The 25,957-nt window shown below is 47.0% G+C and overlaps 2 protein-coding genes and 1 long non-coding RNA gene across 33 annotated transcripts in view; 1 reads left to right on the top strand and 2 right to left on the bottom strand.

The window, feature by feature from the left end:
* The window catches only part of MAPKBP1 (mitogen-activated protein kinase binding protein 1), an 89,686-nt gene extending 79,794 nt beyond the window's left edge, over window positions 1-9,892 (bottom strand). For 6 of the 9 annotated variants that reach the window (XM_015864358.2, XM_015864361.2, XM_085550302.1 and 3 more), the window contains exons 1-2: window positions 9,540-9,891; window positions 8,525-8,862 (exon numbers count right to left, since the gene is read on the bottom strand). In XM_015864358.2, the coding sequence (XP_015719844.2) occupies window positions 8,525-8,641 (117 nt within the window). In that variant the 5' untranslated portion in view covers window positions 8,642-8,862; window positions 9,540-9,891. Of the gene's footprint in view, window positions 1-8,524; window positions 8,863-9,539 lie in introns of all 9 variants that reach the window. The other 3 variants (XM_085550301.1, XM_085550303.1, XM_085550307.1) reach the window with 1 other exon arrangement.
* A 1-nt stretch (window position 9,893) lies between these two features.
* On the top strand, window positions 9,894-25,458 carry LOC107314763 (uncharacterized). The gene is made up of 5 exons (XR_014947152.1): window positions 9,894-12,648; window positions 12,917-13,000; window positions 13,795-13,990; window positions 18,253-18,408; window positions 25,303-25,458. It is a non-coding gene; the product is annotated as an uncharacterized LOC107314763 (long non-coding RNA).
* The window catches only part of MGA (MAX dimerization protein MGA), a 49,076-nt gene continuing 41,781 nt past the window's right edge, over window positions 18,663-25,957 (bottom strand). For 16 of the 23 annotated variants that reach the window (XM_015864344.3, XM_015864348.3, XM_085550284.1 and 13 more), the window contains 4 exons: window positions 24,854-25,096; window positions 24,353-24,529; window positions 23,769-23,921; window positions 18,663-23,102 (listed from right to left, as the gene is read on the bottom strand). In XM_015864344.3, the coding sequence (XP_015719830.2) occupies window positions 21,811-23,102; window positions 23,769-23,921; window positions 24,353-24,529; window positions 24,854-25,096 (1,865 nt within the window). In that variant the 3' untranslated portion in view covers window positions 18,663-21,810. Of the gene's footprint in view, window positions 23,103-23,768; window positions 23,922-24,352; window positions 24,530-24,853; window positions 25,097-25,957 lie in introns of those variants that run through there. The other 7 variants (XM_015864353.3, XM_085550300.1, XM_085550299.1 and 4 more) reach the window with 4 other exon arrangements.

The raw sequence follows: 25,957 nt of genomic DNA, 5'->3' as shown, positions 1-25,957 counted from the left end.
TTACGCCCTCCTTCGTGCATTGGCCGGCTACGTCTCCACTGCAGCGGGGGGCTGCAGGCTCCGCCCCCGGCCGCTCTGCAGCAACCTCCTCGTAGCGGAATGATGCGGGACCGGAGCTCCGTGCCGGACACTGCGGCAGGTGCGACGTCCCGGGCACCTCCGGGAGGCGCAAAACCGCGCTTGGAATCACCGTATCTAGTGCAAAACTGGGAGAAGAGTCAAATACAGGTTGTTTACACAGCTGTCATAAAGCCCTGGGCGATGAGACACTTTGCAGTAAGTGGATAAGTATCCTGTCTGTTTTACATTGAGAGAAAAACCACACAGAGGCAGCCCGAATTGTCGAGCACAGAGCTCAAAACCACGAGCTGCATCACAGAACTGCACAGCTCTGCTCCAAGGCTGAGCTGCCCCAAAGCTTTTCAGCAGCGTGGAAATATTGTGTAGCAGCATGAAAAACGTCACTCTTAGCCCAGCCTTGCAGCAAAAACACCAACACTGATGCAACTCAACTGGCAGAAGGCGGCCCCTTGGACGGTATCGCCCACTTCTTTGAGGGACAGCCTGCAAGCTCTGCACCTAGATTGCATTACGAGCCATCCAAGGAACTCAAGGTCCTTTGGAACAAAGTCATGGGCTGAGCAACGGGGTTTTTTGTTTGTTTTTCTTCAAATCAAAGCACCTCTAGTACAAACAGGCCTTCAAAGGCACATGGACCCTTCTGTGCTACTCAAAAGTAAGCACCAGATTTCAAAGCATGCAGGAGAGCTCAAAGGGTAACGCTGGAGCACAGGAGACTTTGCCAGCACTTCAATGCACTTCACCCACCAGCTCCCTGCGCTGTGCCCACCAGGCAGCAGAGCAGGGTTTCTGAGCAGGTAGAATTGTGTTTCACTCTGCCTGCTTGGAGGAGGAAGCAGAAGCAGAGCTTTACTAACCTGTAGCATTGAGTCCACTGGCAGTGCCATCAAGTCATTCTCTGTCTTTCACAAACTCCATCTGTCTGCTCTCAAGGCATTTCTTAATGCCGTGACTCTCTGTTGCAAATGCAACCCACAATAAGCTGCTTTCTTGTGGGGAAATGAGTCTCTCTGGATCCATGATGGGGGACACTTCAGCCTAACTATGCAAAGTGCTTGGGAGGGGCACAAATTAAAGGACCATCGCTGTAAGAGTAGCGCCTGTAATGAAGGAATGGCACTCTACAAATTCCATCAGGTATGAAATTTCATAGTAGTTATTAACTCATCTCACTCGTCTTGAACAATTGTGAATCTTAACAGTGTATTTTGCAGAGCAAGCGGGACTGGCTTTTATTGCCGCTGGCCTGGAAACACTAAATACACCAGCAGTTCATCGACTTTTCTATAGCACTATTTTCAGTCTGAGTTTCTCCACAGTAACTAACAACAGTCCTGGTCTCCTGGGATGTTAGCAAAATTACAAGGCTTACTTGGGTTTCCACAGCTCTAATTCATACGGTTCTTCATCTGCTTGTGCCTTGCTGGAAAGGAATCATTGCTAGAGCTACTGAAATCATTAATGACAACAGAACCAAATCAGCATTTCCAACAGCAACGTTTGGGGACTTTTAAGCAAATAATCCTCAATGAACATACAGGCCTCCAGCGGGAGAAGTGAGAAACATCCCTGGTAATCTCCAAAAGGCAGGGGTTCGTAGCTAAGGCTAAAATTTGGCTTCAGAGGATCAAGATTCAACGTCTGGTTCTGCTTCAGACTTCCTGTGGGAGTTAGGAGCTGTGGCTGTAGAGAAAAAGCATTCCTTCCTCCCCCCCAAAAAAAATAAAATGGGGGGCATTTTATCTTTTTAAAGCCTAAAACTGCTTTGGGCCGAGTCGACTTCATCGCATCTGTTTAGTGCTCACTGAAGCAAAGTAAAGATGGGATGCTTGAGTAGCCTATGGTCATTCAAACACAGTGACTCACCTTTGGACTAACATTTTTGAAGACTGCTCACATGGCACAGATCCACCTCTGGTCACAACAGCCACAGGCCTCAGCTGTATTTGTTAAGCACAACACACGGACATGCACAGGGCAAGACTAACCAGTGCCATGAAAGGAAAGAAAACACTGGGAGGTTTTCTAAACTGCAGGAGCCACTCTTTAGTGGGCACAGCCTCAGCAGAGTTGTAGGGTTTCAGGCGAATGGAGCAGCCCACATGTGGAGCTGGAATCCAGAGCAGAGCACACCACACCACAACCCTGCTGAACCTGCAAGGAGCCCTCAGAAGCATCAGCTGTGTGGGGAGAGGTACAGCAGACAGAAGAGGCCTCAAGTGTCTGAGACTGGGCTTGGCACTAGTGTATTATTCAGACCTTAGCTCAGATCACTCAGCACTAATATCAGGGCCCGTTCTGCTAAGTACCGTTTGAGAGCCATGTAAGTGCCACTCCCTGCCCTGAACACTAAAACAAGAGACTACTCTAAAACAAGCCAAGGGCTAGCTAGCATGGTATTTGCTTTCAGTCTTGGAGAGAAATCTGTTCCAAGGCTCACCAAGCAGCTTCTCCCCATGACGAACAGAAGCAAGCTCTGTCAAGCCAATGATATGCTGAGTGCCCCCGTGCCTCAGCTGGAAATGGAGGTGAGGCCCTGCTTTACACCAAACAAAAGTAATAAATATACATTTTATCTCATTAGTGTGTGACATTTCCCAGGTGTCTGCAGACCCTTTATGCCACAAAAACAAACAGTGGTCCTGCCTGGCCTGACTCCCAACCATCAGTTCGACTGCTTTTGTAACCGACCAGGTGATACACCACAGATGCATACTCTGCAAGCACAGATAGCAAAACAGACGGTGCACCATGGAAGAAGTCTTTTCCCACTGTGTCCATGGATGATTTTCTTCACAGCCCCCAGCATGCTGCAGTGAAGAACTGCTCTGACCAGCAAGCAGCAAATACACCACCTGCAGCACCACTGACCAGCCCTGGGTTCTACCTTCCTACTGTTCTGGCCAGGTCTTTGGCAAAACACATGCATCAGCCCGCTGTAGAAAAATGGCCCTCAAGCAAAAGGGGGTTGTCAGTCTGTATGTGCACGGCTTATCCAGCACAGCAGGGACAGAATAAAACCTGCTTATGGGTCTCTGCAGCCAGGTTAGATTTCTAAGTCCCACGTGCCTTCTCAGAATACCCAGCTCATCTGAGGGAGATGAACAACGTGCAATTCAAGACCTCAGCAGCTTTGAGAGGCCACCCAGGCAAGCAGCACATGACCACCCAGGGGATGCAATAACCAGGCAAACCCACTCAGCAAGATACCTGACTTGTGTTACTTACGCTAGCTACAACTCACCTGTTGCCAAATCATTGCTCCCACCCCTCTGTGTGGGTCTTTCCGCTACTCTTCATGGTAAAGACAGCATGTTATGGAGAGGTGGACAGACAGGTGGGATCTTCCCAGCAATCCTGTCTTAGGTTTGGCAGGAAGGACCACAGTGGTTCTTGGATACAATTGCAGGATACAAAGCCAAACACAGTGAACTGCTATACACTCTATCCACAGAACAAGAGGCAACTGATGCTGCTGTCCAACAGCAGAAAACCTTTGGCTTTGACAGGCCTCATGGCTATAAACCACATTCAAAACTCACTGTAGGCTCCAATTCAGACCAGAAGACTGAGCCTACTGTCCCTGTAATCTCAAGACAGGGTGTAATGCAAACAAACGTAGCCTGGAAAACCTGTGCATGTAATTTTAACAAACACAAGGTCATCTTGAGCACCATGTACTTGAAGATGAAACAGAAGGGACAGAGTAGTTCAGTAGGAAAGGATTTAGCCCTTGAGCTCCAACACTCTCGATTGTTCCACTGACACCATCCACAGACAGTGAAGAACAGGTCTGGCCATGGATCAGCCTTTGTCTTCTGCTTTAAGCGGCACTGTTATAAGCCTGACTAGAGACAGACACAAAATCCCTTCTATCTCCGGATGGCAGCCCCTAAGCTGTTGAAGCAATTGAGTGTGTTTAGGCCGAGCTGCTGTGCAGAGATCCCCAGTTATCAGCTGGGGTCAAGCAACACTCACAGATATTGAAGCAGAGCAGGCCAGATCTAGGCTAGAAACATCCCCTCCACTGTGCCATTGGCTCTACCGGTCCCAAAGCTGGAAAACACTGCCCGTGAGGAATCCAGCAGGTTTTGCTGAGGTGCGACCATGTTGTTCATGGAAACTTACAAAGAACCATACCCTGCAACAAGCCTCAGCGGCACCTTCAACGGTTTAATAAGAGGCAATGATTTTTGAAGGATACACACCACTGATTCAAACTTATGTGTGCTTTGGTTCTGTTCCAGTTCAGGCTCAGCAACTCTCAGCTGATCCAGTTAAGACCAGTAGTAGCAGCCTGAACTGATTCATCTTTAAAGCTGTAATGTTTTCATATAAAAAGGACTGGGCACTGAAGGCAGGAAACTACAGGAGGCAGGCCAGAAGTATTGCTCTATTCCCTGTGTCCAGGATGGCTTGTGGTCCCAGCCAAATCCTGAAGCTTCTCAGGGGAACTAAGGAGCTGGAGAAGAACTACATTGAGAATGGGCTGCCAAGCTGCCACAGAACTGATTTCCTCATAAACCTGCGCCTATGCCCACTCCACTCACAGGTAAGACACAGAGGTGCCAACAAGCCAATGGAAAACCACAGGCTGGCGATAGGAACAGACATCTCCTCAGAAGAGGACAGGAAGCCCCATCCCACTAGGAGTAGCACAGGGCTGATTTTCAGACTAAAAGCTCTCAAAAAGGTTTTGCAGCCACCCAGTCCAACCCAACAACACGCAGCAGGACCATATCTTCCACATGCACATGTTCACATGACATCTGATGAAGGGGAAACCACCATACAACAGTCCCTGTGCTGGAAACCTCCTGCTGGGAAATTTCAGGTTTCATTCAAAGCATTACTCTAAACTTACAACTTGAAATATTTCTAGCTTAGAAGAAAGCAGGTGAGATCAAAGATAGAAGCTGCAAAGTTGAAGCACGTCTCTTTGACTCTCTGGCCTACTCTTAAGGAGAAATCCGTAAGCAGATTTTGTAACAATCTGTTTTCACACTGACACTCATGATCTGGTTTTAGGACCCCCCCCCCCTGCACACACATTAATAAAACAAAGATGCAAGCAGAGCTTATCAATATGAATGTTCCCTGCAGGAACTACACCTGCTCCACTACACTACTTCAGTAAGCAGAGATTTCTGTTGCCAAGTTGCAGGGTGCTCACAGCAACCAGGGCATTTTAGCAACAGGAGGTAGCTCACATCTGCCGTTTCCTTACTGTCCTGCCACTGCCTCCCATGCAGCACAAGCAAAGGCACTCAGTTCCCGGCTTTTAACTCTCTCTACTGGAATCACAGGCATGATGACCAGATGTGTAGCTGGGTTTCTGGTAGGGCTAATCATCCTCTAGAAATGGAACACAAGCCAACCAACTTCTGTGAGGCAGTTTTAAAACTTCTACATTGCATACTAATATGCTGCAGTCCCAACCACAGCAGGCCTAGAGGTAAGTCACCATACTCTGACCATATATTGGTTCAACATAAAAAAGGAGTTCTAAAGAGAACAGGAAGGAGGGATTAACACATCCAAAGTCACAAAGAAAAGTTTAAACGCAGAGCTGGTCACATGGCAACAGAAATTGAAATTCCAACAAAACAGAAGTTGTTTTCAAAAAGCCACAAGAAAACCAGCCACTGGATCCAGTCTGTCAACAAGCTTTACTTAGGGAGCTCCTGTTTCTTTCCCTTATTTCTTATATTTTTAAAACATCCATGATTATGTGCAAGTTCCTTAGTTTCACTTCTGTAGAGATCTCCTCTGGGGAGTATGGAAGAACCATGCATTAATTACAGTCAAGGAAAAAGTCCTAATAAAAGTCACAAAACAAGTTCTCTCTTGCATAGTTCCCAAGTAACACACTGCATGTCCTGAGCGGCCCTCATGCAAAATATCTGTACTTACCCACACTCCCCCATCCAGAGCAATGAACAAACAGATCCTTGCAGAGCCAGGCTCCCACAGCCTGCCCCATCCAGCCCAGCAGTACACAACTGCTTGGCTGAAAGGAGCCACATTCCACAGAGCTTCTCTTCAGCAGGACCAACTGCCCAAGGGGTTCATCCCTAACCACAGAGACAGCCTGACAGCACTCACACAGCCCAGGGGTTATTTAGGAAAGAGCAGGGACACTTACCACAAATTGAGGAATAAGAAAAGAAAAAGAAAGCAAAAAAAAAAAAAAAAAGAAAAAAAACAATTACAGCTCACAGAAGTCGAGGCAGTGCCAGTGGGGATGTTTATCCAATTTCAAGTGAGTGGCTGGTTGCAAAAAAGAGCTTGCGAGACTCAAAAGAAGCACAGAGGTAAAGAAAGTTGGCTCTTCGCCTACATCCCTACCTACAAAATACCACCTTTCATGCATTAATCTAAGGCAACAGCCCTGCTCCACCCCATGTAACTAAAGGAGCATTAAGCAGAGATGACCAACCAAAGCTGCATATTTCATGGGCTTTTTCATACTGCCATGTTCACCTCATTCACGTGACACACACCTCACAGAGCAAGTCAGAGAGCCCAAGAAACAACAGCAGGGGAAGCTCTTCCTGCAGGTCAGCAAAGATCCCTCAGGAGCAATGTGTGCAAAGCTCAAATTTCAGTCGCAAGGATTTGTTCCAAACTGCAGACCAACAGGATCTTCTACTGCTGTTTCAGAGAAGGAGAACTGCTGCTCACCTTGGAAGGCAGAGGAGCACATGCTTGGCAGAGGGACAGTCATAGATTTCAAATAGGCAAAGGAAGCGCCTCTGCTGGACCTTTGCTAAAGGGCCCACTCTTGTTTGTCTTGCCCCTTTGAAGAAGGCAGACAAAGTCATTGAGAGAAATTCAGAGCAGACTGTGTTGGGAAACCAACACCAGCACCTAACACCTCATCAAGAGGAATTGCTTTTACCGGCCAACTCCCTGATTAACTGCTCACACTACTAAGACACAAAACCCAGCCCTTAAACCCTAATTTCATAGTGTGGAATTTATCCATCACATCCTCAGGGAGTCAAGACAGCCCTGACTGCAGAACTGATACAGTGGAGCTCTTCCAAAACATATGTGCAAGGCAGAGCAACAACAACAAAAACAATCAGGTACCAGAGAAGGCCTGAGATTTATAGCAGCAGCCCCAGTTCTGAAACTGAGCGGGCTGAACTCGGCTCCTTACACAGAGCTGGAGCCCAGAGCCCCTGTACATGGTAGTATGGAGGCTTTGGGCTGTTCCTACAGTACAGGTCAACTACCTGCTCTTCAGCAACAGGCAAAAAGCAGGTTTCACTGGCAGCACCCAGGCTGCATTACTTGCAGTGCATGCATGCACATGCACACACTGAGGCCAGGCACAAGCACCAAGGACTCTCCTCTAGACAGCTCTTTTGTGGCAAGAGAGGACGTCATGGTGCGCCTCAGTAAAAAAGAGCCATCTCCAGGAACTTCCAATCAGAAGCAGAGCATCAAGAGCAGGGTTTCGTGCTGGGACAGGCCCTTTAAACAGAGTTTTCTCTTTCCCCTGCAGTTTTACATACATCCCTTACTCCAGCGGCTAACGTCCCAAGCACTACTGTTCTGAGACAAACGAATGCACTTTGCATTCACGTATTATAAGCATTTCTTATTTATTACTGGGGAGGGATTAATCTTTCTATTTATGGAGACAGAGCAATGCAAGCACTGGGTGATTTGCCCGGGGTTACAAATGAATCAGTGGCAGGGACAAAACCAGGTGCCCTGACTCAGATGTGCCTGCTGTCAGCATAAGGAAATGCCACCCAGCTCCTCTTCTACCCACAGCTGGAGAGAAGTCATCCTCCTCTCCTCATGACAACAGTGACTGTCTGTCAGGAATCCTCTGCAACACCAAGAGGAGCCACAATTTTTTTATACAGGATCAACTACACCTCAAACTAAGTGCCCCCTAGAGAAGGGAGAGCTTAGTCTGAATCAAGGCAGAGAAAGAAGATGGAAGAAAGCACATTCAGGATGGCAGAATGCAAACCCCCATCTGAACAGTCACTTCAGAGACACAAATCTCATCTTTCAGAGCATCCCACCCTTCCCCAGGTGCTCAAAGAACACACCTTTGTGGAGCAAAGAGACATTGCTTACATGGAAAAACAGGTCTCTGTTTCTTGTTAGTTGCCTGTAACACCAGATTGCAGTTGGGAACATGGAGGAAGGGACAGCACTACATTCCTCCTGCCAGTCATCCATAACAACTCCATATGCTAGAATGTGGAAAAACCTAAATGCTTTCCAATACACCATGACTTCAGACTGGGTACTTCCAGTCACATCCAGCATGAATAGACCCTGCCCAAAGCTCCCAACTAAAAGGCATGTATCAGATACTCTGGTCGCCCCAGGTCTCCCACAGAGGTATTTTCAGTACAGATGGGACTGCAGGCAACAAAGTTAAAGCAAGCTGGTATCACCAAGCAGCACTCACCTTATTGCCTATATCTTCACGCTTGCTCCCAGGCTTGCTTCTTCTCAGCTTAATGGAGGGGGAGCGAAGGAGGTTTTTGATCCGACTTGTTATTGTAGACCCTTCAACCGACATCATCTCCAGGTATCAGGAGACACTTACACCCCACGCAAACCGTGCCTGGGGAACAAGCCCAGGTCTGAGGCAGAAATACTCGACAGCTCAGCTGTGCTTATGCGTGTTCACACATTTCTCGGCAATCCTGCTCCACAGCTCCACTCCTGTTACTCGGCTATTCACAGTGGCTGGCTGACCTTCCTTCTGCAGATTCCAGAGGATCAAATCAGCAGTAACCTAAACTGAAAGATGCACTCGAGGGTCAGTAAGATATCTGCAAGATTTTTTAAGCTTCATTATTTGCAAGAAATGCCAAATTAAAGATCTAATAACGAGGGTGGCTGCAGAATTATTCCCTCTCAGAGGCTTTCACAAAAGATTATCTTTCCTTTACCATCAATTAGCAGATTTAAACCAATTCGAACCAGCAGACGGCTACCCTCTGGTAGCGCTCCGCTATCAGTCGCTATGAGGTCTGTCCATCAGCCCCTTGCTTTCGCTCGAGACACGTTGGCCCCACCTCGGGCTCTGCAGCCCAGCAGCACAATGCCGCACTCGGTTATTAAGCGCAGAGAATAAACGTGAGGGACTTTTTAACTCCCACAAATTGAGCTCCGCTTTAGGTGTGCACAGGGAACGGGCGATACCCGGTAATAAAGGTACGTGACAGCCCCCATCCCCGCTGCTCCGCTCATCGAGGGGCTCGAGGAACTGATGCTGAGCTCCAGCCAAATCCCTCCCCGCCACACACCCCCGGAGCCGGCCGGAGACACCGGGGCAAAGCCTGCGGCAAATCACCCTCCCGGCTTCCGTGCGAAATGGGGGCGGGGGGACGACGGAGAAGGAGCGAGCTGAGGGACGGCGGAGCCTCCCACCACCGCGACCCCGAGCCCCGCTCCGCTCCCGCAGCTTCGCCTACCTGGCGCCCGGCAGCGGCGAGGCCGGCGACCTCGGCGTCCCGCAGCGCTCGCCCATGCAGCCGGCCTCCCCGAGGAGGGGCCGCCGTGCGAGCCGCCCCCGCGGGCGGGGCGGAGGCGGGGGCCGCTCCCTCAGCGGCGGCGGCGAAGGGGGCGGCTCCGCGCTCGCCGGCCTCGGCCAGAAGCGGGGGATCGCCCTCCCGGCACCGCGGCCGTTCCGGGCCGAGCGTCCGCCCGCCCGCGCCGCCCAGCAGCCGCCCCCAACGGCCGCGCCGCCACCCGCATCCCGCCGCCCCCGGGCCGCCCGCCCGCGGTCCCGTTCGAGCTACGGCGCCTCGCGCGGGTCAAGCGGGGAGAGACGGGGCGGAGCGCGCCCCTGGCGGAGGGATCGAGCGGCGCCAGTGAGGCCGTTAGTGCGGCCGTTATCGGGAGGGGGCGGTGCGGCCCTGTCAGCGTGATGGGAACACGGGGCGGGGGGCTATAACTGCCGGGAGAGACACAACCGCCGTCAGAGACACAACCGCCGCTCAGCTGGCGGCCGCAGAGCCCCGAGTGCTGCCTCAGGGCGGCGATGTAGGGTGAAGCACGCTCTAGATGTGGCCCAGCGTGCATCTCCACATCCACAGCCTAAAGAAGAAACAAACCGGAGTTTCTTCATGTGAAAAAATCCTCCCCCTTTCTTAAGGTGGAAGGGGGCTGTGAGAAAGACTTTTCAGCAGGGTCTGTTGTGACAGGACAAGGGGAGATTATTTCAGACTTAGAGGGGAGGTTTGGATAGGATGTAAGGAAGCAGTTTTGTACAGTAAGGGTGGTGAGCCACTGGAGCAGGTTGCCCAGAGAGATGGTGGATGCACCATCCTTGGAGACGTTCTGGGTCAGGCTGGACCAGGCTCTGAGCACCTGTGGGTGTCCCTGTTCATTACCAGCAAGTTAGACTATGTGACCTTTAAGGGTCTTATCCAACTCAAACAATTGTACGGGTCCATGATGTTAATTTGCCCTCAGCATTGACCACAATGGGCAGCGCCCTGCCAGCATCATGGTGCGTGGCTCTGTGACCCTGCATGGCCTGTATTTCAGGAAAAGGTTGTTTGCATTCGCAGCACGCACCCTTTGGTGCTAAGTTCTGTGCAGACTGGGATGAGCTGTGGTGAGTGGGACCACTCATACTTTCCATGGGGTTAACAACACGCACCAGTCTGTGTGCCTCTGGGACCTGACATTGCACAACTGTGGGGAAAGCACTTAATAGTTCTTAAATTTCTGCTGTCCAGCAGGAAAAACAACAAAGTCACCACATGAGTGAGAAGCACGCAAACATTAGGGAATGATCTGGGAGATGTCTTTGCAAACAAGTGTGAGAAACACTCCAGTCAGTAAGTCTGACTCCAGCAAGAACCTAAGTGAAGCAGCATGTTTGATTTGCAATAGCAGTGGCAGAGGCACACTCTCTTATGGCAAGACAGAAAACACGCACCTTGTTGGTAAAATACACACTGTGATATACCCATCCTCTCAACACAGTTCTCTCTCCTAATTACTCATCAGTTGAGTATCCCAGGCTCACAATCCTCTTGATGCAGTTACTAAGGAATATTTCCATATTAGGTCTGTTACCAACCTGTTGTTTTTAAGTATATCTTGTATTTCTTTATGGAAGTAGGAAGGCAATATTTCATAAGATTATTGCACTTTTTCTAGGGATTAAAGTGATCATGATTGTTCCATCCTGTGCTAAGCCTACCCTGTAGATTTGCCTTATCTTGGATTAGTCAGAACACTCTGGTTCTGCTTTTAAGCAAAGAATTTGCCCTATCTTGTGCTGGTATCTGCCTCAGCAACTTATTGTGAGAAGCAACCTATGTAGCCATTTTATAAGAAGGTTATAAGTTTAGTAAGGGCTTATACTTTAATATTAGAAGCTCCTACTGCAAAAACACAACCTAACTCTTGCACAAGGAATGGCAGAAATGTCTACCTGGGAGATGCTGTTTAACTGCAGCCAGTGTTGTTCAGGTGCTGGATGCTGAGTGCAGCATAATATATGTGTGATTACAGTTCTTTGTGACTGTGTGACTTGAAGAGAAGAAAACACGTACTTTATTTTTGCCTGTTGTTTGTGTAGGACCTGCTGCAGCGGTCAGCACCCCGACTGAGATCAGGGAATGATAATTGGAGGCAGCAGGATTTTCAGCTTCACTCTGAGGTCACGAGTTCTTCCCTTCCAGAAAAATCAATCTACCATAAATAAATGATATCATTTGTCTTTGGCATTTACTCTTCAGTGATGTGCTCTTAAAGCAGTCTTGTGGGAGGTGCCACAGATAATTAGAGCAGATGCCTCGTAAATGAAATGCCCTATTTTTAAGCATTAGGTAATTAACTATCTGAAAACGTTTTCCTCTGTTGCAGAAATCCTCTGTGCTTTCCTAGGAAATAGCATATTGCAAATAATCCCATAGGCCTCCTGTAGGGGCTCAGAGCAAAAGGAATGATTTCAAAGTGGCTTTAATCAGAATGATTTTCCTAATTAAAAAAAAAAAAAAGTCTTGATAAAAAGGCATGTGAAAGAAGATATGAAGCAGCAGAGCACCTCTTGGTGTGATGTTAAAGTGTTTCCTTGAACTTGTTCCCCTCACAGACCAAGTTCTCCCCTGACCCGTGGGCTGGCAGGGAACACAAGGCGACCATAGTTGACCTCACTGTGCGATGAGGATGCTCATGGTCCCCTCAGTGGATGTGCAGAGAGTTGCACAGGCATGGTGTAACAGGGTTAGTGAGGGGCTCCATGACTCCACACTACACTGCAACCACAACCCGGGGAGGGGGGGGGAAGAAGAGGAGGAGATGAGTTTTAGTAAACTCCAGAATCAAAGCAGGTATTTAAGAACATAGGACAGTAAGGAACAAAGGAGAAAAATGCTGGGTTTTTTTTTCTGTATAGAGGATATTTTACATATAATTCTGCTCCAAGTAGGAGAATGACTGAAAGCTTAACAATCATTTAATTATTAACCTTTTCCTCAACTATGAGTTTGCCCTGGCAAAATGCACCAAGGATCCTTCACAAGACATCCAAAGGTCTCCTAAGCTCCACATACAGCATCTCAGGTACGAACCCCCACCACAGTTGTTTTTGTTGACTTGTTCTAAAGTGATCTTTGTTCCTTTCTCAACTTTATTGTCTACATGGGATAAGCAAAAGGAGTTTCTGGAAGTTGCTTTCTGAAGGAAAAATTACAAATCCATTTAAAATTCAACTCAGGCAAATAAATCCACTTATGTCTTACTCCTGTTTTCAAGGAATCAACAAAATCCACGCCCTCATTCTAAAATGCTTTTAACATAATTAGCAAAGCACGTATGTGTGTCTTTTCAGCTCCCCAGCCGAGGCTGTGCATCTGTCCTGTGCTGACTTACCTGATGCCTGAGGTGTACATACAACTTTGGAGCTCACTGAGAGGTACTGAGTGTGATAGCAAAATACATTTTGGGACAGGTGGTGGAAGACTGGAGGAATGGGGATGAAAGCAGCCATGTGGATAGAAGAGGGCTGTATTTCACTATACTGGGAGGCATGCAGAGGTCAGATGTTGGACAGAGGTCCCTATTTGCAAGGGGGACACCCAGAGCTGAAAACCACATTATAGGTAAACCACATTTGGCCAAACTGGTGCTTAAATAAGAGATGCCAAGTCCTTGTTCCCCTTCCTAGGAGTTATTTGTGTTCCATTGTTCTCCTTAATTACTGCTTTCTGGAACTGTGAAGCACAGTACCATTGAACTCCAGGGGATTGATAAAAGCTTCCCCTAGAGCAGCCGCTGTACACCATTCCCAGCTTGGGGCCTGCCAACATTTCTCCACAGAGGCATGTACACCTCCACACCTCAGCCTGCTGGCAGGGGGGTGCCAGCGAGTTTGGGGAAGGCAGCCCAGAACAACCACACTCCACAGACTTACAAGCACTCATAAGGGCTGACTGAGCCACTGCCATTCTGCTGTAACGTCACCCAAGGGCCCACTTCCCAGAAAAAGGTTGGGCTGAGTAAGGTTATGTTGGGTCAGGTTGGGTGAGACAGAGCTGCAAGCATGGAAGGATCGTGAGGGTTTTTCTGCATGTGTCCAAACACAAATCAGGACACAGCCACCCTTTATGTGCCCTCCCTCTGGCAGAATAAGCAGAGCATACTAACTATGTTGTGTTCACTCTAGGGCAGTTCTGAATGCCAAAAAAAAGGGATGCTGCCATTTTCCAGGTCTACCCTGAGGCTCCGGGACACCTGAACACCACGAGGGAACGAACTCCCTGCATTTTCCAGCCAGCAGCTTCCCAGAAGTTCTATCTTTGGGGCCAGCTGAAGCAGCATGCCTCTGCCACAGGAACCCAGGAAGGAAGTGTGCAAATTCTTCTGGTGCCAACCTGCGTGCTCCCCAGCGCCTGCTGCCCCACCGGTATGTAGGTCACTGATGAGTGTCTGCCTCTGAGCCCATCTGCCCCTCTGTTAGTGCTCTGCTCACCATTAGCCCCCACTTTGGTAATTGACCTAAATAAGCCTGTTTGTTTCATTCTAATTCAAACCATGCTTTCGAGAGAACAGTAATTAGGGAGAATAATGTAGCACAAATACCTTCTGCAAACTCAAAGAAGAGTGTGCCCTGGTTGGAGATAGTCTTTCTCTTGCTGATGGTCAGCAAGATGACAGCACAGAGAAGCACTCAGCTAGCATTGGGTTTAGCTCTGGGAAGCCAGCAGCTCCACAGAGCTTTTGGCTTAAACATGCCATACAACCCTCACAGATGCTTTTTATTGTTACTTACCATAAGCAAAATCAAGGACCTGTAGCAGCTCTGGGCCTGATTCCTGAATAACGTACCTTAGCTTGTAGACTTCACCATGCAGAATGAAACTTGACCTTCCTACTACCCATAGCAACGATAATTCAGTAGAACACCACAAACCCTGGACGGCAATTTCCCTCAGGACACGGCGTAGTAATACAAGTCAAGTAGAAGAGGAGTGAAACACAAAACTCATGAAACAAACCTGTCAGAGAGAGCTGGCAAAGGCATGCCCCCCCTCAGGACAAGGACACACACATGTGCACCGTCCCCTTCCTTTAGGGCAGAACACTTTATGGAGGTGACATCAAACAGGAAGGGGTTAGCAGCAGCATTTGCACATGTAAGTCTGTCTGGAGAGAATTTAAGTGCACATCTAAGTGGTACGTATGGATATGCTCATTTCCATGCCAACATGCAACACTGTTCTGATAAGTGGTGTTATAATCTAAGTGGGATAAGCTTTTCTATATGTGGTGCAGTGTGGCTCAAATGCCAGCCACAAGAAAATGTGTCCAATTAGTCATCTGGCAAGATGAGTGACTGAAAGAGATGGGAGTAGAGATCCTGATCTTAAGCTCATGGTCTTCAGGTTTCATGAGATAGCAGATACAAGAGAGCTCAGGGCAGCCGTGTGACTGGAACTGGTGTGTTTGTGAGCAGTGAGGTGCAACAACCCCAGCAGAGAGAGTAAGAAATTCAAATGGAAGGAAGATCCTCCTATGGATAGAATCAAGGTGAGGAAACAGACGTTATGTCAAAGATGCAATAAACCCACCACTTGGATGCACACCCAGTGTGACAGCTGTTGGGAAGGCAGGAAGGTGGCGGCAGCAGCCTGGCAAAGTCCCCCAGGCATGTGGCACAGCCCCCACATCTTGGGGTTTTCAGGTCCTGTCTAGAGAAAGCGATGAACAACCCAGCTTGGTCTGATGGCTGCCCTGGGCCTGAGCAGGAGACCGAGCTGCACATCTCCAGGTCGCTTCCCACTTGAGTTTTCCTTTCAGCCCACAAGTGCCTACGATTTGACATAGCGATAAGGCAGCTAATGAAATTGCCATGACAACAAACTGGGTTTATGCTGGCTGTTACAACTTCCTGCAAAGAGAGAGTCTTGAGAGAGATGTTCACAAAACCCAATGAGATTAATGGAACTAGACTCATTCGAGCTTGGCTTTCAACCTGATGAAAAAATTAATGTGTTATCAGCTTGTTACACAGCTCATTTCTGCTTGTGCTATTTAATTATTTTATTTAAGATTAATGGAAGGAAATTACATGCAAACTTGTGAAAAGAAGTTAATTGCATCCACCCCCTTGGGCAGACAACCAAAATGACTCCAGCTGGTACACCCTGTATGGGGGAAGGCAGCCACGCCACAACCAGAACCAACAGCACACAGCTGAGCACAACCAGCCCTGTGCTGCAAAACCTATTCCTTAAATACCCACCCTGTCATCCTCCTAAGTAAAAACACATGAGGCAAAACGTCACCATCACTCTGGGTCCTGAACACAATGTGGCTGCACCAACACCTCTCCCCTGTCAGGCTGTGCTGTCCTCACTGCTCATGGCAAACCCTGTGTCAGCCAGGGCCAGGAACCCAGCCCCAGGTTCCCGGGACACCCCCCTCCCAGGAGCAGCTGCTGGCTCAAGGCCATCTTTGTAGGTCACCGACGCTGCCGGCTGGCTTTTCCCTTTGGCAGCGGTATCTCTCTTCCCCACCCTAAGAAAATCAAGTTTTCTTCCAAACATGAATGTGGCCCTTGTAAGCTGATCTGCAATATAATTATTTTCTCCCTTGCTCAGCAAAGTTTGCAAAACTGGACGTTTTCCCCGTCAAAGTCAGACAAAGAGGCCTTGTCTGTGCTGGAGCACGGTAGTAAACAATTCCCACTGTGGCTGCCACCAGTTGGGCTCTCCTGATGGGAGCTGCTTATTGGAAACTTCCTGGAGACTGAGGCTCCTGGCGCAAGCTGACAGTCCCTGTCAGAGCCACTAAACTTTGGTGGGCTGCGACTGCAGGAAGGAAGGCTTTATTTTATTGCCTCAGACATCCAAAAGCTGAGGAAGCGACTTTAAAGCTCCACAAAGCAGACCTGAGCTGAAAGTCTGCTTGCTTCATTTGTTAAAAGCAAAAAGTCATCACAAGTGAGAAGTGAGAATGCCAGCTGAGGAACAGGAGCTAATCATCACCTGTTGCAAAAGGCCTGCAAGAACCTCCTTTTTCCTTCGCATTTTTGCAGCCAGTCACCCCAATACAAGTTGTAACAAGATCCCATCAGATCTACATCGTTTAAAAAAGTGTCAAGCCAACTAGAGCAGGAAAAAACCTACCTGCTATGTCATCCACCTTGCACACCTCATGCCCACATGTGCTGGCCCTGCTGCTTTCACACTCAGCTAACATGGCTCCCTAAGGGATGTGGAAGGTTTGCTGGATCACGTTTTACCCTGGCTCCATAGCTGTTTTACAGCAAAGCCCAGTCCGTCCCAGGAGCAGGGCATGTCAGCCAGCTCTTTTCTAAGCCCAGCACTGCCAGTGCCCGAGGCTTGGGCAGGGACCAATGGAGCTTCCTGATGGAGCTGTGCCCCACATGTAAGGCCTACAGCCCTCCTGGCTGGGTGCTGCCCAGCTTCATTCGCACCCAGCAACAAGTGGCTCCCGAGGGAGGGCAGCTCTAGCATTTATCCCAACGGCTCCATGCTTCACGTGACACCAAAGAAAACCAGACATCTTGTCACTGGCCTTACCTGTGAGCTGGGCTACATGGAGGAATGCAATTCTGGTTTTAAGTGGTTTGTGTCAAAGCAGAAGAAAGGAGCACCAGCCTTTGGGGCTAAGAAGAGCTCCTGCAAGAGGAGCCAGGTGCCCTGGTAGCCATGCTACTATCGCCTCAAGCACAGACTCTCCCCTCTCTGGTTGCTACCATCCTAAAACAGCCATAGAGATGTTATGGTTCTGCTGATTGGCCACTTGCAAATGAGAGCAGTCAAATAGCTCCAAATGAAACAAGCCAGCCCAGTCCCCACCATTGCATGCCCCTCCTGAATGCCTTCACTACCACACAAATTGTGAAGTATTCTACATCCTTGCATCAGTCAGGAGCCCTATCGAATGTGAATTCATTAGAGCCATGCTGCACACAGTCCTTGCCCAAACCCTCTGTGCTCATTGAGACCTCTGTGCTGGTGTCAGTACCGCAGCCCCATGGTTTGTACCACGCCACAGCTGATCAGCAAGAATTTTGCCACAGTAGCTGCTCAGAAGAGTTTCTTAGTCCAGCTGTTGACTAAGGAGTTAATGGAAAAGGGAAACCTCTAAAAATGGTATACTGCTTATGTTTGTGTTGCATCTTTTTTTAGTTGCTATTTAATTGCCTGGCTTTAGCCCACAAGACACAACAAGCTGCGATGCTTGCATGGGGCACCCCTCTGTGTTGGACAGGGGAACTACATGGGGCCAGCAGGAACAAGCCCAGTGGTGCAGCACCCTCAGTCCTGCCACCCATCAGAGGAAAGTCAGAACTCACCTAGAAAAGCCTGACATCCTGATGTCCTCCTCCTCCTCACAGCTGGTCCCACCAGGGTGACACGGCTGAAGAGCCCTAGATGCACTCAAATTCCACAGCCCCCAGCACTGATCATCAGGGAACTCTCTTGCTAAGTTCTTTCTATTGCAAACCTGATGGGATAAACACTACATTTACATTCCTTTCCATTCCAAAATATAACCCTATCCCTTAAAATAAAGATCACAGAATGAGGCCCTGAAGGGTTTCAGCAGCTGTCAAAAATATGCTGACTACAACAACACATTTTTGTTCATTTTCTCCTCTGAGATTTGTAACGTGTGTTATTTCCCATTTAACAGATCAGGGAATTGAGGTGACAGCGGTGACAGCACTTTGTAGCAGGCATTTCATCTACTTCCTCTAAGACTTATCTCCTCTGACACTTCACCTGGGGACACACCTTCAGACTTGTTTCCATAAAGACAGCTGTGCTGTACGACGTCTGTAAAGCAAAGGTACAAAAGATTAATCTGAATTTAGGGCTGGGGAAGGAGCATGAAGGGTGACTTCCACAGAGACAATCTTCAGCAGCCTGTGTGCGTGCGATGACCTGAACCAAGCAGCAATGCTTGCGTCACCAGGGATTCCGCCTCTGAGTCCACGTGCTGTTGCTGGCTCGGTGCAGCTCAGTACAGTGCTTGTGTCACTGCAGTGTGCCACCACTGCCCCTCCCCAGCCCCCTCTCCACACAACAAACTTTCAGAGCCACTTTCTAGTTCAGCTTGATTGGTTTATTTTAGTTTTACATTTTGTCCCTCACATACAGTTATTCCATAGTCCTGCACTGTTAGTTTTCTACAAAAATATCAATTTTTCAAAAGCAGAAAAGAGGGAAAGATATATTTTAATATATAAAAGGAAAAAAAGCTAAATCTGACATTTCATTATATTCTTAAAAACATTCCAGTCTATTTACAGGTGTGTAAAAAACAAAATCTCCAGGTCTCTTGGTCTAGTGAGGATGTGCGCCTTGCAGGGCTTTCCTTCTCCTGACTCTAAAACCTTCCCATGTCACGTCACATTCTTGCATTATTGCCTCTACAGACAGCATACAGCATTTTAAAAGCTTTGTGCCAAATAAATGGGAATTTGAGGAAGAAAAAAAATCCAAAAACCAGGGTGGGGTATGAGGGGGAGCAGCATTTAAATTCATAGCGTAATATTCACCACGGTCAGGAGATGGTGGGGCGAGGAGAAGCAAGAACAGAGAGCATTTCAAACACGCTTTGTTGCCCGGTGCTGCACCAACCACCTTCTGCAGCTAAATCTGGGCTGTGCTCCTACCTGACGTACTATGCTCAGCAACCCACATTTTTTCCAAGCATTTCCCGTCACCTTGATACTGAACAAAACATCTGCCAAAGCAGAACACTGATTTCAGATAACCCTTGTGTGGCTTCAAAGCTGCCGCTTCCTTTGTCTTACAGAAAGAAGCGTGCAAAGCACAAAGCTTTTTAAAAGCACTCAGACAACACAATCCCGTAGTTACACATCAGAAGTCAGCGACTGCAGATTTGAAAGGAATCACCGCAGTTCTGGTTGCCGTTTCATGCACAGGGGGGCATAAAAGCACTTGGCAAAGTGAACTGCCACAGGTTATTAAAAAAACATCTGGATCCTATTAGAAATGCTCAGAACCAGATGCCCAGGTAAATCATTTTATGTCTGGTGTAATGCTACCGAACTCACAAAGTTACTCCAGACTTCCACTGACTTAAAACGAGGTTTAAAATCCGTAGCAGTGAGCAGAGTATGTGTATTCACACATAAATCCCCTTAGAGAAGGAATTTTACAGCTGTCAGACTCCTTGTGGCTCTCAGGCTGTCATATATTCTCTCTTCTAAAGAATTAATATAACGCTGCTATCAAACATTTAAATAGTAAATAAGCAGATGGCAATGAGATACATGCAACTTATAAGCCTTATAACACATCACCACTTAGAGTGGCAATGTGAAGACACCTTACTCACACAGGCTCTGAAGTAACTTGCTTGCATACCTCGCTCTAAGGGCTCCTCTCCTTCTCAGCATAATAGAAAAATGATTAAAAAAAGACCAGGAAACACCCAAGATACACACATCCCCTAGGGGGCCCAAGCAGACACAGCTCCAGAAGTTGCAGCTTACCCCAAACGGTTGCACAGCACGCAGAGCAAACACTGCTCTCTAACTGTGGAAGAACATCATCACTCAGCACCACACAACCTCAGTGCGGGAAGATGAGATCCCTCCTGTAGTGCCACACAAAAGACTGGGAACCTGGGATGAGGGGGGAGAAATCCCAGCTGCTGCCGCCGGAACAGCGAGTTCAGGGAATTACATTCCTAAACGTAAAGCAAAACGCACCATCTATTTTCCAAACTGGATCGTTATCACAGCCATGCTTTCTGCCTTCCAGGAGCAGTTCAGAAGCCCCTCAAGCGCACCATAACTCCCGATTACAAACCTGATAGGAAAAGACTGTGTATGCACTCATTAACAAATCATCTCTCCTAGGCTGAAAATTTCATTTTTCAAGAAAACTATGAAAACAAAAACTGCGTACAAAAATATAAATATCTTTACAGTCTGCAGGCCCTTCACCTCCAACAGAGGGACGGTGAAGAGCACCTACAAGTTATTGAGTAAGCAGTGGCAGAGAAGAATAAAAAATACATCTTGTGATTCAATACTGCCCTATTTCCCTGGTAATGAGCATTTTTGTTGGCTTTTTTTTTTTTTCCTATACACATCTTGTGCAAACGCAGTGAGAAACCTCTGAGTACCTTTCCTGAATTCATGAAGAAATGTAAGGTTTGAAAAGCTATACACATATTTTCATATATACATTCACATATACACCTCACTCCTTTATTTTGGGCTCCAACAGTCCCGAAAGCGTTATGTATTTCACAAAGAAACACTTCCTATTAACACATCTGGCCACCAAACGCATCTTGAAGAATGGCAGGACGAACGAAGAAGAGAACTGGGAAAATGCTCCAGCTACTTCAGCGCTGTATTCAGAGATGGAGCCAAGAGGTACCCAAATTCTTCTCTACTCTCTGAAATCTTCACTTGCAAATGCCCAACCATCCAATGCAGAGTTACTTGGACAGGGGCATGAGGTCAAACTGTGGGTTCCCAATTTTTCTTCTTCTTTTTTTTTTTTTTTTTTTAAGAGCTTACCTACTGTTCTAGTTCTAATCACAGTGGGAAATATCTTTCCCATGTACTAGGAGTTCTGTGCATAAGCTACTAAAAGGAGTCTCTGCCAGAGCACTAGCACCAAGGAACTGAAACGCTTCACTTCAGCCCTCCACACAATCTGCAGTTTCCCTTCCTCTGCTCTAGGTAACAAATCTGAGAGTAATAGCAATCTCATTTCTTCACATGCATTGTATTCTGCAAAACACTGGATACAATAAATGTGAACAATTCCATTTCTGCATAGATAGTTTGCCTGGTACAAAACCAAATACACCTGATTTTTAACTCAACAACAAACAGCTGCCTGTCTACTAGGGAAAAAAAAAAATCTGTCAACAGCCTACGTTTCTCAGTCCTCTTATAAACTATTTCCTTGAAGATCCTATTTTGGAAGGATACCACATGCCCAGCAATGGTTTACAGATCATCTTCCATATTTTGTGAAGGGGAATGAGAACTCCCAGAATACAACAATGAGGTAAAAATACATCAGCATGCTTTAGTTTCATAGCACTTATTTCTCAGTACGGGACCTGCCCTCAGATGAATAGTGCTGATGCCATACAGAAAACAAAGTGATGCAGACAAGGGAGGTTGCCAAATGCAGCCATTGGTTCACACTGCTCCAGATCTCCATTCCACTCTCTGATAAAATATACGCACACTTATTTGCCAACTGAATTTGAAGGTAGGGTCCCAGAATTACTAAATTTTGTACGCACAGGAGCTAATGCAGGCATTACTTTGTTATCCTGTCCTTCTTGAGCGGTTAAAGATGAAGTTTTTACCCCAGCGGGTGCCAGTTTTGCAACTATAGGTGCCAGCAAGGGCATCACTTTAGCACTCTGCCCTTCTGAGTCCACTGGCAGACTTGCCGCTTTTAGGCCAAGTGGCGCCAGCTTGGGCATGGGCCTCCACAAAGCGTCAGCATTACTGGCCTCGGGATTAGTTTTCATCTGCAAAATGGGTGGAGTCACACCAGTGCTCTCTGCCAAGTTTGTTACAGTTTTGCCATTCCCACCACTGGTTACAGACAGGTTGGGAAGCGCATCCTTCATTTCAGCACCTATTACAATTTTCAGAACATCTGCTTCAGATGAAGGCTCCGCAGAGTTCTTGTCCCCCTCAGTAAGGTCATCGTCTTCCAGGTGCAGCAAGAGAGGGCTTAAAGAGCCACCAGCCTCTGGAACCTCAGAAAGGTCTTTAAAAGCGCCTCCCAGATGGCCGAACTGGAAGGAAGAACCATCTGCAGTGGTCAGATCTCTGGCTGTTCCCTGGCGAACTTCTGCGTCTCCATGGGAGAAATCTGAGCTCAGAGCGCTGGGCAGCTCTGACATACCTGAAGCGTCATCATTCAGTTGCTGATTGAGAAAAGCAATCTCATTGAGCAGTGAAGTGAGGGTCTCATCAGTGTCATCACTCTCCTCAATGCTGCTCAATAACTCACCTGCATCCATCTCTGCTTCCTCCATTGCGGAAGCTACTTTCCTCAGTTCCATTTCTATCCTCGAATCTTTGATCTGCAGCTTACGAAATGGCAGTTCTTTCATTTTCAATCTTTCTCCTCCATGATCACCATCCTTCTTCCTGGTTTGGCTTCCTACCAGCTCACCAACGCAGAGCTTTTTGCCAAAAGGCTCTGGAGGTTCCTTTGCACACGATACACTCTGGAGCTGTGGAAAACCATCCTTATTTTCAAAGAAATCTTTCACGGACCCTGTGGCACTCCTTCCCTCACTGTCACTGCCTCCAGGACACGCTTTGGTCTTTTCTTCTAAGAGGATGCTGTCACTCTTCCTACTTTCCAGAGGCGTTACCAAAGATTTCTCAGAAGCCTGAGTACTTGCAGCTGGCACGTTACAACTTTTGTTTCGGTTTGGGTTTAGACTCAGGTTTTCTTCAGCAGCCAATGATGTTACATTAACAATCTTTGGCATCATGAACGAATCTTCACTTTCTGCAAAACCAAACAAAGCACAATCCATCTCAATCCATAATAACTGCAAGACAATTCCTATTTATATTTCATTTGCTTACTTTTCTCAGCTAAGCTGCAAGTCACAATTTAAACCACTTGCACAGTTTTGGTTAAGTGAAGACCCAAACATCTTAATAGTGTAGTTTTCAACGTGTGGAAAAAAAACACTTGCCCGGTCCCTTCCTTCAGAAGGTTGGCAAAATGGAAGCAGCCGCAACACTTACAGCTCTTATAGCAATGCACGAGGAAAACAAAATCTTTGTCCTCACAAAGGTTTTCAACAGCCCCACTGTCCCTTTTTCCTGAACTTGCTTATCTGGATACTTTAGGCCAAGGACACATTCTAGGCCTCAATTCTTTTCAGTTTGCTGAGGGCCAGAAAAATCATTTAGACTAAGAGAAAGACTTAGACAAGATAAATTAAAAAAAAAAAAAAAAGAGAGAAAAAAAAGAAAGCTCTTGTATTTGGTCCTGTAGGGTCCTTCCAATCTGTTACAAAGACTTAATGCTGATTTCCCTTGAAAACATAGACAACAGCATCTACTGTTACTTCCTAATAAGAGAAACAGTTCAGCCTCCTTTTTTTGCAAGGGTAACCTTCCTTACATACATGCAGAAAGATCCATAAAAAAATCAAGAGCCTACCTGAATGGGACTCTGGGGCTGGTACTACTGCTGAGGGCACTGGGTTTCCAGCAACAGTTGATAGTGTAATGGGAATGGCAGAGTTAGTAAGGATTCCTTTTACTTGGACAGGAACCGCTGATCCTGGCAGCTGAATCATCACAGAAGCAATACCTTACCCAAAAAAAGGGGAATGGGAGTTGAGAGGAAATACGATCCTTTCAGATACTCACTCAAGCCTGGAAAATAAAAGCCTTACACTTCCATGCAAGGCTTTACACGGTAACACCAGCCAAAAGTGGTACAAGTATGGATGGGTTAGGTGACGAAAGAGATCTCAAGTTTTTCTTTCTGCCTTTACTTTCTGGAGACTTCCCACCTCCCTAATTTGGGAGCAGTCAAAATTTAACAGATTTTACTTACCTGTTGAAAAACCAACAATTTGAGATAATCATATAAAATTTACCTTATCAAAATCAGGTTCTACCTCACTAAATTGTAAAGAATGAAAAATTAAAGGAAAAATTGAATACTACCACATAAACGGAGACACACATCTCTGAATGCATGGTTATCTCCGTTAAGATGTTCTCACATGACCATACCTGGCTGTGCTGTCATGGTATTGCTGGCAGCTTGAGGCTTTAATTCAGCCTGCAGGAGCGTGGAGGGCACAGCTGCTACCTGCCCAGGTACCAGTGGGCTCTTCAGCGTGAGCACCTGCCCCTGGGGAGTCATCACTAGGCTTGCAGCAGTTAGTGTCAGAGAGGATGAGGTGTTCTCTGCAAAAAAGAAATGTGTCAATCAGCAATTTCTTTCAGCACAGCACCTTTAATGCCAAACGATACCCTGAAAGCCAGCATCAAGCACAGGCATACAAGAAGTTCCAGCTAGAACATCTGTGATCCTGAGATTAGAAATGTGCCACGGAAGTGATGCTAGCTCCAGGAACCCTCTCTATGCAGTGAGAAACAAATCCACACTTCCTCTTTAGGCAGCCTAATAGCCTAACCCTCTAGAGTGACATTCTGATCAAGTATCACATCAGACCTGATGAAATTAAAAGGCGACTTCATTCAGTGACAAGTGCATTGTTTTTAACCCACCTGTGGCATGGCTTCCTTTTCTGGCAAGTATCAATGGCTTGCCTCTCCTATTTGTCATAGGCACTTTGCTCGGATCTCTGGGTAGAGCAGAAGAAGATGCTTCTTGACGCGTGCTAGCAGGTGAGGTTACAACAGTATCAGATTCTGCTGGCTGAACACTCTTCTTCTTTTTTTGTGCTTCTCCAGCTTTTTGTTTGGCATACATATATTCTAGCTTCTTTAGGACAACCTCTTCTGTCTTCCCTACAAAAACATCATTAGAAAGTTAGTCTAGCTTTCCAAACACTCTTTCCAAACCTAAACACGTGAGGATGAACTTCAAAATTATCACAGTGACGTGATTTAACTATTTCACAGTAGAAAACCTCACCAAGCAAACAGCAGACTTAAAACCAGAGAGTAATAATTATGTATTTAGTACAAGTTTTTGGGTTTTTTTTTTCTTCCAGAAGCATCCATACGTTTCAGAACTTTTCTGCAACTCTGATAAGAAGAAATCAGCTTGGATATGCAGTAGCTCCTGTTCAACAGGTATCACTGGGAGACAGAAGACGCCCACATCTCTGGAGAAATACCTCACACCTTTCCTAATAAGTACAATGATCAGCGTTATTTGTATGCTGTATGAGATTTCTTGGACTGACGCATGCTGTTAAATAACATCTAAAAGAAAACTCACATACAGTTCAGCACTGTTTAACATTGCAATTTTCATATCAAAACCAGATTTTTATGAATTTCCTGTAGTTGCTCACAGTTTGTTGGTCTGAGGTAAAATAACTACACTGACCTCCTTCCAATTCAGAGTTTAAGTTCTAACGTGGACGATATCCTTGTGGGCCCCTTCCAACTCAGGATATTCTGTGATTCCATGAGTCTTAAAACCCCACAGTGAGCAGCAGCTCAGAGTACACCGCAATTCTCTTTTACAACAGAGCTGCTTCCTCCATCTAGACTTTACAAGCACTAGTTTTCAAAAAAGCAGGAAATGGGCAGTTATTTGCAAAATAGAGCAAAGAGTCAAGAGGTTTTGGTAAGGATGTTATCCAGTACATAATTGTGCATACTTGTGAAGCACTGAGCAGAAAAGCTGTTTTGGGAAGC

Source organism: Coturnix japonica, chromosome 5, assembly GCF_054131305.1.
Source record: "Coturnix japonica strain WE chromosome 5, WE-NBRP24, whole genome shotgun sequence".
NCBI lineage: Eukaryota > Metazoa > Chordata > Aves > Galliformes > Phasianidae > Coturnix > Coturnix japonica.
This window is presented reverse-complemented; position numbering and strand designations above follow the sequence as displayed.